Raw genomic sequence first — 11,515 nt, forward strand, 5'->3', positions numbered from 1 at the left:
AGGGCAGGTTCCCTTCTTAACCTCTTTCTGAGGGCAAGGATTGTGCTTTCTCCCTCCTGGGCCAGTCCACACCCCATGCCCACCCCTGGGCATCTTTACTTGGTTTTAGTCCCCTGACCTCAGTTCAGGGGACTAAATTCATTCAGGCTACAATGACCATGGAAGGGAAAGGGGCAGTCTGCTGACCCCTGGAAGATGAAGGAGAAATGGGAGAAGGCAGAGGGGTCAGGTTGGGGCTGCCAGAGGAAGCGGCCCTGAGCTGCTGGTTCCCAGGCTGAAGCCTGAAGTCCCTCCCTCATAAGCAAAGCTGAGGCCCTCAGGTTACCACGGGACACTGTTAAGTTTATTCTCGGGTGAGTGGGTGCCCAAGGGGGGCAGTGAGTATGGCCGAGGTCACCTGGTGGCAGGGTGCTCAGGGATGGCCACAGGTTCTATAGGGCCCTGCAGGGCCTGAGTCTCTAGTCAGTTGGGATGCTTCACCTTCTGCCCCACCCCAAGGGGGTTGGGGCAGTCATGGATGTAGCAGTTTTCGTAATTCGCAGGGATCAGTGATGGGCATTGAGCAGGCTTGATTCTCACACACATATGCAGTGGCCTGGTCTTCCAACCGTCGGAGGGTACTCAGGAAAGGCAGCTGGCGGGACAGGAAGCTCGAGGGGTCCCCATCAGCCAGAATCAGCACCTAGGGCAGCAGCAGAGCAGGGAGAGTCACCTGCCGGGGTGGGGTCACCTGCCCATTAGAAAGGCCCACTGGGAAGTTCCCTCTTCCCAACATTCTGAGGGGAAGGAGATGTTGAGAAGCTGAGGATGGGAGGGGGCAACTCTGGGGAGGTGGCAGGTTGGGCTCACAGGGATGGATACCTTGTTAGGAATGTAGACAGAGTGGACACACTGCACCAGGGCCTTGGTGTCCTTGGCCTGACGGTCTCCACAGATCACGATCTGACCAGAATAGAAAGGTCACTCCGGTGTGTCAGGGGAGGGAGGGCTGAGCCCTAGACCACCAGGGCTTCCCCATCCTCCCTCCACCCCACCCTATATCTCTAAGAAGGAACAGGGACTCATCTCAGCTGCCAGGATGAGTTAATGCTTGGCAAGTGGGAACACACACACACACTCACACATGAGAATACCGAAGTGGAAATGTCATACATATACACAATGGTACAGATACAAACACGGGGAGACACACACCCAGAAGACCCAGAGCACACAGAGACCCATCCAGACAGACACAGAGTAGTCACACACACACACACACACACACACAGTAGATGCCCACACAGAGGCAGATACCACACACACAAACACCAGACACACACGCGTGCAGGCAGACACAGAGGCAAACCTGCAGATGGGGCATCCACATGCAGACAGACAAACACTCACACCAGCATCCCCCTCAAAGGTAGGTGCACAGACACACACCTCCAGGGTCACACACACCTGGAAGTACACACACACCAGTAACACAGTACGGACAGAAGCAATTACACTGACACCACGACATACAGAGAAACACTTCATCAGCCACCACGGACTCATATTAAGTTCTGCCTCCCTGTCTGACAGGCCACGTGCCTGCACACACACAGACCTGAGCTCTGGGGACAGCCCAGGAACCCCACCCCCTGTTCCCATCTGCCATCGCAGCCCCAACTTCCCTCCTACCCGAGGTCCCAGCCCAGATGCCCTCACCCCCCACCTGCTTGAGGGTCTGCTGCTGGGCTGAGAGGGCGCAGACCATCTCGGGCAACGCCACCGGGACACGGCGCATGCGCTCGGAAAAGGCGGTCAATAGGCACACACACTTGTCCATCCAGTCCTTGTGGCCCGTGAAGCCATGCAGCCGGAGCAGGTTGTGGGCTGACACGGAATTGGCGCTGGGCTCTGCTCCATCCTGGTCTACAGCACACAGGGAGGCAGGGGGTGGGGGTAAGGGCGGGTCACTGAGTCCCAGGACCCTGCCCAGGACTGTATCCAGGGCCACTTGGGGGATGGGACAGAGAAAAGGCCCTGCCCATCCTGCCCCTTCCCCGCTCTGGGTGTGGATGCCACTCCAGCAGTTATCAGTACTTTGCTGTCTTTTTTATGGCACCCTCCACTCTACCTGTCCTAGCCTCAACTGTTGGTCTCCAGGCTCCCTCCTCGCTGCTGATGCCTCTGTCCAGCCACCCAGCTGCTCAAGCTAGAGCGGCATCATCCTGTCCCCTTCCTCTCCCTCTCCCTCCGCTTCTAATCCATCTGTGAGTCTTGCCAGGGCTGTGGCCAGAAGAGATCCAAATCTCACCATGTCTCCCCATCTCATACTTCCACATCCTCTGAGCCTTCACCAATGCCTGCCTGGACTGAACACGAGTAATGGCCTCCTAACTGGTCGCCTGTTTCCCCCACCCCCACTTCTCTCCATCAGTGGTCAGAGTGACCTCCTTAAACCCATACCAGAGCAGATCACAATCCACTTAAAACCTCCTTGCCAGCCAGGCATGGTGGCTCACACCTGTAGTCCCAGCACCTGGGAAGCCGAGGCGGGAGGATCACCTGAGCCCAGGAGTTTGAGACCAGCCTTCTTTTCTTAGGAAAAAAAAAAAAGATGGCTTTCGTGCCCTGCCAGCCTCAGCATTCTCCTCGGTGCCCTCCTGGAACACGCGGGCCCTGCCTGTCCTCCAGGATACAGGCTGCCTGCTCCAGGCCTGTCATGCACTGCTCCCTATGCCTGAACTCTCTCCACAGCTTCTCCATGGCCACATGGCCCCTCTTTCCCTCCAGGCCTTGGTTAAATGACACCTGTCACAGGTGTCCTCTAATCTCTTCCTAGGCTGAGTTGGGCCTCCTCTGTGGTTCTCTCCCAAGGCCCTTTCATTCACTCAGTTAACATTTATTAAGCACTTACAATGTGCCAGAACCACACTAGACCCTGGGGATACAACAGTGGCAGAAAGTCCTGATCTTTGAGGAGCTAAAATTTGAGTTTCGGGAAAGAAACCTTTAACCACAGACAAGGCACATGGGTGATAGGGAGCAGGTACACATAGAGCGTCCTACTTCTTCATGGCACTCACCACAATTTTAACTGCACATTTGTGCATGTGTTTTTGCATCATTACTGCATATTCACTGTCTCCCCTACCATACTGTAAGCTTCATGAGGGCAGAGACCAAGTGAGCCTTGGTCAATATCTGAATCCATGGGTGTCAGTTACTGTGCTAAGCATGTTTACAGAACAGCTAAATTCATCTTTACATCAACCCTGTAAGGTAGTACCAATGTTAGCTCCATTTTACTTATTAAGAAACAGGCCAGGCATGGTGGCTCTCGCCTGTAATCCCAGCACTTTGGGAGGCCGAGGTGGGCAGATCACTTGAGCCCAGTAGTTTCAGACCAGCCTGGGCAACATGGAGAAATCCCATCTCTACAAAAAATTAGCCAGGCATGGTGGTGCTTGCCTATAGTCCTAGCTACTCAGGAGGCTGAGGTGGGAGAATTGATTCAGCCCCGGAGGCAGAGGTTGCTGTGAGCCAAGATCATGCCACTGCATTCCAGCCTGGGTGACAGTGAGACCCTGTCTCAAAAAAAAAAAAAAAAAAAGAGAAAGAAAGAGAGAAAGAAAAGAAAGGAAGAAAGGAAAGAGAAAGAAAGAGAAAGGAAAGAAAAGAAAGAAACAAAACACGCTGAGTGTAGTGGTTCATGCCTGTAATCCCAGCACTTTGGGAGGCCGAGGTGGGAGGATCACTTGAGCCCAGGAGTTCAAGATCAGCCTGGGCAACATAGCAAGACTCTGTCTCTATTTAAAAAAAAGAAATTGAGACACAGAAATATTACAGCAGCCAAAAATCACACCATTAATAAGTAGCAGAGACACAAAGCCAGGAGGGCTCCTGCCCACACCAGCTCTTCACCCACGCTGCACTTACACCTCCCAGGACCCCAGACTAGCCCTGCACCCCCACTGACCGTCCTTCAGACGCAGGGGCAGGCCAGCCCCCAGCTCAGCCTCACTGCAGAAGTAGCCACCACCCTGGGAGTCCCAGAAGAGCCTGTCCTGTGTGTCCTGCAGCCGCAGAGCCCACTCGAGCCACGCACTCTCCTGTGAGGCCTCATACAGGTCCAGCAGGCCCCGCACCACGAAGGCGTAGTCCTCCAGGAAGCCCCAGCAGGGTGGGTTGCTAGGGGGACAGGCATTAGGGGAGGGGCTGGGGAGAGCCCCAGGAGAGAGGGCCTTTCCCAGAGGAGGCCCTTTCACGCATTTCTTCACTTAACCCTCCAGATGAACCCTCTTGGGCAGGTGCCATCAGCCCACTTCCCAGATGAGTAAATGGGCCCAGGGAGGCTACAAACTCACAGCAAGCACCTGGCAGAGCCAGGACTGGAGTCCACATGGAGGGGAGAAGTAGGGCAGAGGTAGGCTGGGGATGCGTGGGGGAGACGAGCCCTCCCGGTCTACCCAGCCCCCAACCTGTGATCCACAGTCCCTCCAGGGCTGGTGTAGCAGGTCCGCATCAGGCGGCCACTGGCCACATCAAACATGTGCCGCTTCAGGAACTTGGCACCATTGGTGGCATAGTTGATCAGCCTGTCTTGGCCCAGGACAGCCCCAGTCACAGCATAGCCTGACACCATCAAGCCTGGAGCCAGGAGAGACAAGTAGTGGTAAGAAGCTGGCCAGGACCCTCCAGGCATGTCCACCCTATCACCTTAGGCCCCAACACCTCCCTGGAGCCATGGGTGATCCCTAAGATCTTGGGCTCCAAAGCCACACATGGCGGGGTTCCCAGCCCTTGTGCGTGACCTTGGGCGGGTCACTCAAGCTCCTTAAGCCTCTTTTGTCAACGGAGAATAATAACGCTAATCAAGGGAGAGTGAGCATTTAGCAGGTGCCGGAAAGACAGGGGCTTTGTGAAGGGGGATCCTACAGACAGGCTCGGTCTCAGGTGTGCTGCCCCACCATTCCAGGCAGCCAGCATCTTGCTGTCCAGGTGCGGCTTGGGCCGATGCTTCCGGGCCTGAAAGAGCTTCTCCAGCCCCGTATTGAGCAAGGTCCGCACGGCCTCCACATCCAAGCCAAAGCGGGCAGCAGTCAGCTCCAGCGAGTACCGGACGGTCAGCACATTCTGGCCCTGCAGCTCCCCCTTGGGGTCCTGAGGAGAATGGCCTTTGTCTGCGAGCTCATACGCCTGGCAGGCACCAGGGCCCGTCAGGTGACCCCAGAAGTCCTCACCTGACTGGGGCTGATGTTACCAGCCTCTGTGAGGCCGTAGTGCTTCATGAGGAGCTGGCCTGAGGTCAGCGGCTCGGTGGCACCCAGCACAGGCTCCGGGAGGAGCTGCTGAACCTCTTTGACCGTCCACACATAGTAGGCGCCCTCTTTGGGCCGCAGGCCCCGCTCTGGGGGCGAGTCTGCATCCTCTGCGCTATAGAAGCCTCCGGACTGTGGGGAGGGGAGAGTTGGCTGGCCCCGGCCCACAGGGCAGTGGAGGCCCCAACCCCTCCCACAGCCAGGCCTGCCTGCCACCATGGACACACACCCGGTGGCTCAGGCTCCGAGCCACGTACTGCAGGATGCCTTTGGCCACGTCAGAGTAGAATTCATCACCAGAGATCTAAGAAAGGGAAGAAAGGAGACTGTGAACAGAGGTCACTGGGGAGGCCCAGGTGGAAGGTGGCAACATTCTCTGAGGCAGGTGGGGGAGGGAAGCCTAGGTAGTGGGTACGTGGGAGGGAACAGGGGATTCAGATTAAGAGAAGCCACAGTCACCAGGAAGGCCTTGGGAGGGGCAGCCAGAGTGAGATGCCTGTTCTCTGGGCTGGGGTCAGGGGTCACCTGGAAGGCCTGCGAATAGGCCACAGCGAGCTGTGCCTGGTCATAGAGCATCTTCTCAAAGTGAGGGATGTGCCACTGGCGGTCTGTGGAGTAGCGGTGAAAGCCCTGTGCGGATACAAAGCTGGAGGCCAGTCCCAGCTTCTGCCCCACCCCACAGCCCCCTGCTGCCCCTCCAGGGAACACCCAGTGCCCGTCACCTGCCCCACATGGTCCCGGATGCCCCCGTTAGCCATCATTTTCAGGGTATGCAAGGCCATCTGCTGGGCCCGAGAGCCATCCTGAGTCAGTCGATGGCTGAGCCAGTAGGAGAACAGGAAGCTCAGGATCACTGTGGGGGCACCAAGGACATGCAGGTGAGAGAATGGGAAAGTGGGGACAGAGATCAGGGTGGTCAGGAGGCCTTGGGCCAGGCAGAGGCTGGGAGTTCACTCAACAGGCAGTCTCTGGACAGGCTGTGAGGTCAAGAGTCAACCCACAGGACAGAAGGTAATAGCCTAAGCCAGAGGTCAGAATATCATTGGTTCACAGAGGACCAGTAAGTTACTTGTCCCCCTAGAGCCCAGAATGTCATTAGCCAAGTCAGGGTCACTGGGTCACTGACCAAGTCAGGGGACAGAAGGTCATCATCTAGGTTAAGGTGAGAGGGTCACTGCTGACACCAGCAGTCGGGTCTTCACCAATAGCTACCGACAGGCTAGGGGCAAGGAGGTCACTGCCAGTCAGGAGGACAGGAAGCTATGGGTGAGGCCAGGAGCCAGTAGGTCCCTGACCAGCATAGGAATCAGAAGGCCAAAGCCTGGGCTAAGGCGGGCGTGGGGCACTGACCCGGCGTGGGAAACTTGGGGGCCTCAGCGAAGCCACCGTATTCCTCATCATAGCCCTCATCCAGCTGCTGGAAGCAGCGATTGCTCACGGTGGCGGCAGAGGGCGGCAGCTGGCGGTCACCCACGCTGATCTCTGATCGGGCCAGCAGGGCAGTGGTGACACGCTGGCTATTTTCTAGCAGGGTGTTCTTGTTCTGTTTCCACTGCAGGAGGTGGGGGCACACCTGGAGGTCAGCTAGGGGGAGGGGCTCTTGTTTCCTAGTCCCCCACCCTGGTCCCCCAACTCCCGGAGGCACACCCACCTGTTCTCGTATTCTCAGCAACACTGTGCGGAAGCCGACTCGGGTCAAGCCATCCTCAGGAGGGAAATAGGTGCCCCCGACAAAGGGCTGGAGGTTGGGAGTCAGCCACACATTCATGGGCCAGCCCCCGCCGCTGCTGGTGGCCTGGCGGAGAGAGGGCGAGGGTGAGGGGAGCTGCTCTGAGCCCATGTGGTGCATACACTCCCGAGGAGGGCTGCTCACCTGCACGAACGTCATGTACACCTTGTCCACGTCAGGCCGCTCCTCACGGTCTACCTTCACACTCACAAAGTCCTCACTGAGCAGGCGGCCGATCTCCTCATTCTGGAAGGACTCCTCTTCCATCATGTGGCACCAGTGGCAGGTGGAGTACCCGACTGAACAGGGCCATGGGGAGAGGTCAGGGGGCCAGCAACGGGTCAGAGGGAGGCTGGCCAAGTGGCCCTGGCTACATGGAACACGTCCTGGCCTCTAGTCTCCTGGAAGACCCGCCAGGCCAAGAGGACCCTCCCCAATCCACTGCCACTCCCTGCCCACACCCCCGTATCAGGGAAGGTGGGAGCATTACCTGAGAGGAAAATCGGCTTGTTTTCCTTCCTGGCCTTGTCGAAGGCTTCCTGTCCCCAGGGGTACCTAGACCCAGCAGGGTGGGGCATCACTCAGTAGCCCAGGGGGTCTGGGAGGGGCCCAGGACCCCAGCGATTCCAGGCAGGGCCCCAGGAGAGGTGCTCACCAGTCCACAGGATTGTAGGCATGTTGTAGGAGGTATGGTGACTTCTCGTGGATCAGGCGGTTGGGGACCCTCTGGGGTGTAGATGAAGGATGGCTTCCCTTCCCTCCAGCAGGCATGGGCACTGAACTACTGACCGTCGCACTTCGGTCCTTGTCCCGGGAGGAGCTACCCCTGGCGAGGACTGGTGCGTCAGGCAAGCCAGGGGCCTCCACCCACCTTCTCCCAGGCCCCCCAGCACCTGCTCCATTTCACTCAGCACCCCAGTAGGACCCCTGCTCCCAGCCCAACCCACCTTTCTGAACCATGGGGGAGACTGTGGCCTTTGTGCTCCCCCTTATGTTTTTTGGGGGGTGAGGAGAGGTGGCTCATTGGGGGCTCCTTGCCAGGTTAGTCTCCCCCAACCTCCTGGGCCTGGCGGTGGGAAGGATGGCTGTGAGGTCAGGGAGGGTCACAATGGGCAGAATGGTTCTTGGGGCTCCATTCTTACCCCTCCCCAGGCCCCTCCCCCGGCCCTTCCTGGAGCAGCTGCTTGGAGGCATCTCTCTGGCAGGCCTGGGTGTGGCCCCACTGGAAGGCAGCCTACTGTTGGTGGCTGGACAGGCCAAGATCAGGAGGGTCTGGGACTGGACCAGGTGAGGGACAAACAGAGGAAACCAGACATGGGGACTCCCTCACTCAACGCCCACCTGCTGGGACTCCTGTGGGGCCAGGTCCTGGGCCAGACTCCAGGACACCTAGGGAATCAGAGACCTCAGGGAGTTCAGCCTGGAAGTGGGACTGCAGGCAGACCTAAATAACGAAAGGTCCATGCAGCAATAAAGGACTGTGACAGGGCACAGGGTACTATTGGAGAAAGGCCCTTGACCCAGCATCCAGCACTGGGGTGCAAGGAAGGCTTCCTGGAAGCAGTGTCAGAACAGTCCCTGAGGAGCTGGCACTGCACTGGAAGGAAGGGGAGAGGAGGGAAGGGATGAGGACGGGAGAGGAGGGGAGGAGGGCCTTACAGCCAGGGCCAGGTCTCAGGAGCAGACCGGAGGTGGGGTGGGGGAAGGGCCAGGCATGCAGGGGTGGTCCAGACTGGCACTGGGGACCGGTGTCCGGAAGACCCTCCACTGGGCCCGCAGGCAGGCGCAGGGAGTGCCCTAGGGGCCCGCTCGCCCGCCCGTACCTGCGGCTCGCGGCGAGGCCTGCACCGGCGCGGGGCAGCAGAAGGACGCGGCCCAACCAGGCCCGCGCGCCCAGCATGGCTGCTCGAGGCCGTGGGCCCGGCCGCTGAGGACAGGAAGGGAAGGCAGGAAGCTGCGAGGGGCGGGCCGGGCACCTACAGAGCCGCGGGCGGGTCTTCGCCGGGACTCGGGACAGTGTGGCTGGTCTCCGAGCGTCGCCCTGCGGCGGAGCGCAGAATTGCAGATCAGGCACCCGGGCCTTGGGAGGACCCATTCTGTGCATAAAACTGGGCTCTGCCCCTGCCTGGGGAAGACAGCCCTTCTCAAGGGAATAGGGAGAGTTGTGGGATCTAGGGCTGGGAGATGCTAGGGCCATGGGATGCCAGAGCTTCAGCTCATTTTGTCCAACCCCTGCCCATTTTACAAATGAGAAATGAGATCCAAGGCGAAGGCGTACCTTGGCCAGGTCCACCAGCTAACAAGCTTTGCTTTTTGCAGCCTCCTCGTCTCTAGGTCCTACTCAAATCCTACCCACTCCAGGAAGCCTCCCTTAAATAATACTGATGAGCCCATTTTATGTCTCATAGGTTACACATGGCCTCATTGGCTACATTCAGCCAATATTTATTAAGTGCCTGCCGCCTGCCACTCTGCAAGGCACTGAGTATACAATGGTGGGCAGAGAGAAACAAGGCTCCTGCCCTCACATGGCTCACAGTCTGTTGAGAGCGGCAGATGCTAATTCGACAGCCATACCGATAAACACCCACGTGACAAGTCCGTGAGGGTATAACGTAACAAGTGACCTGATCTGGTGGAAGGGGCAAAGGATGAAGGCTTCCCTGAGGAAATCACATTTGTGAAGCCATGGAGAACGAGAGGAAGGAACTTGGAGGGTGCTCAGGGGGAGTGCTGGGGAAGGAGGCAGAGGTACAGTTTGTGCAAAGGCCCCGTGGCTTGTCAGTGAGTCAGGGCTGAGCAACTGCAGAAAGAGGGAAGACAGGCAGTAGATGAGGACAGAGGCAAGATCTTGGAGACACTCGTGAACTGTAAGAAGGGGATTTTTATTTTTTGAGACAGAGTCTCACTCTGTCACCCAGGCTGGAGTGCAGTGGTGTGATTTCGGCTCACTGCAACCTCCGCATCCTGGGTTCAAGGCTGGTCTCGAACTCCTGACCTCAGGTGATCCATCTGCCTCGGCCTCCCAAAGTGCTGGGATTACAGGCATGAGCCACCATACCCGACCCAATTTTTTTTTAGTCAGAGTCTCACTCTGTTGCCCAGGCTGGAGTGCAGTGGATCTTGGCTCTCTGCAACCTCCACCTCCTAGGTTCAAGCGATTCTTGTGCCTCAGCCTTCCAAGTAGCTGGGACTACAGGAGCACGCCACCATGCCCAGCTAACTTTTGTATTTTTAGTAGAGACGGGGTTTTGCCATGTTGCCTAGGCTGGTCTCAAACTCCTGACCTCAAGTGATCCATCTGCCTCAGCCTCCCAAGTGCTGGGATTACAGGTGTGAGCCACCGTGCCTGGCCAGAGAAGGGGATTTTTGATGACAGTAGAAGCAAGCTATTGAAAGGCTTTAGTCAGGAGGGTTACCCAGTTGGATCTGCGTTTTGGAAAGATCCCACCAGCTTCCCAGTGGAGAATGAACTGGAAAGGGGCAAGAGTGAAAGCAGGGGCAGATAGGAGGCTATAGCAGCACCCAGGGGGAGATGGGGGAGCAGAGATGCAGAGAAAGGGATGGGCTGGAGGTCGGTCAAGGAGGAAACGTCGTCAGGACGGGCAGCGACAAAGAAGGCGGTGTCCAGGGTGACTTGCAAGGTGGGGCCATTCCCTCAAGAGAGGGCATGGGGTGGGGGTGGGGGGACAACTCATGGGGTTCATTGTGGGACCTGGGGGTTTGAGATGTGCACATGGAGGCAGAGATGACACTGCTTGGAGGACAGAGGAGAGGCTTCAGGAGAGAGGATTGGGGGTCTTGACTGTTGAGACCATGTGGGTGTGGAGCTGATCCAGGGAGACCATGCAGCGGAGCAGAGAAGAGGGCTCAGGTCCAGGCTTAAGTGAGCCTGTGAAAGACACAGATGGAGGCAGGGCGTGGTGGCTCACGCCTGTAATCCCAGCACTTTGGGAGGCCGAGGAGGGTGGATCACCTGAGGTCAGGAGTTTTAGATCAACCTGACCAACATGGAGAAACCCCCATCTCTACTAAAAATACAAAATTAGCCGGGCATGGTGGCGCATGCCTGTAATCCTTGCTACTCGGGAGGCTGAGGCAGGAGAATCGCTTGAACCCGGGAGGCGGAGGTTGCGGTGAGCTGAGATTTCACGATTGCACCCCAGCCTGGGCAACAAGAGTGAACTCTGTCTCAAAAAAAGAAAGAAAGAAAGAACGAAAGAAAGACACAGAAGGGAAGCAGCCAGGGTGCAAAGGACAGCACCCCAGAGATGAAGGACAGAGTGCCTACATGTCAGACTCCTGAGGGGCCAGCCTGGCTGGGACAGAAAAATGTCCACTGGCTTCAGCAACATGGAGGCCATTGGTGTGCTTAGTGGGCGTCCTTCTAGTGAAGTCAGGCTGAGAGCAGAAGTCGCCGAGTCGGCTGAGGAGGAAGAGGAAAGGGAGGGGAGACAGAGAGAGATGATGGGTGCTTGACATGAGAGGA

The 11,515-nt window shown here is 57.6% G+C and overlaps 1 protein-coding gene across 4 annotated transcripts; it reads right to left on the reverse strand.

The window, feature by feature from the left end:
• Nucleotides 1-321: 321 nt before the first annotated feature.
• SPATA20 (spermatogenesis associated 20) lies at nt 322-9,051 on the reverse strand. Of its 4 annotated transcripts, none has more exons than XM_055387652.2 (17): nt 8,850-9,051; nt 8,368-8,415; nt 7,682-7,852; nt 7,517-7,581; nt 7,171-7,325; nt 6,949-7,092; nt 6,648-6,849; nt 6,020-6,150; nt 5,823-5,927; nt 5,527-5,601; nt 5,220-5,429; nt 4,947-5,139; nt 4,458-4,626; nt 3,956-4,167; nt 1,706-1,905; nt 862-942; nt 322-682 (listed from the first exon to the last, which is right to left on the reverse strand). In XM_055387652.2, exons 1-17 carry the CDS (start codon nt 8,924-8,926, stop codon nt 512-514), a joined length of 2,409 nt encoding a protein of 802 aa, XP_055243627.2. In that variant the 5' UTR covers nt 8,927-9,051; the 3' UTR covers nt 322-511. The 4 variants fall into 4 exon arrangements, with proteins under 4 accessions (XP_055243627.2, XP_063562344.1, XP_055243628.2 ...); XM_063706274.1 differs by having other exon boundaries at nt 8,368-8,470; nt 8,850-8,979; XM_055387653.2 differs by lacking the exon at nt 8,368-8,415 and having other exon boundaries at nt 8,850-9,036.
• Nucleotides 9,052-11,515: the final 2,464 nt, after the last annotated feature.

The sequence above is a fragment of the Gorilla gorilla genome, chromosome 4 (genome assembly GCF_029281585.2).
Source record: "Gorilla gorilla gorilla isolate KB3781 chromosome 4, NHGRI_mGorGor1-v2.1_pri, whole genome shotgun sequence".
Taxonomy (NCBI): Eukaryota; Metazoa; Chordata; class Mammalia; order Primates; family Hominidae; genus Gorilla; species Gorilla gorilla.

Bases quoted from the DNA above. Each gene is read 5' to 3' on its own strand.
- SPATA20 (XM_055387652.2), bottom strand. From the start codon at position 8,926: ATGCTGGGCGCGCGGGCCTGGTTGGGCCGCGTCCTTCTGCTGCCCCGC. The intron at 6,151-6,647 runs GTCAGTGCCCCA...GTGCCCCCACAG, and splicing joins CCCCAAGTTTCCCACGCCGG to TGATCCTGAGCTTCCTGTTC. The intron at 5,140-5,219 runs GTGAGGACTTCT...CATTCTCCTCAG, and splicing joins GTAACATCAGCCCCAGTCAG to GACCCCAAGGGGGAGCTGCA.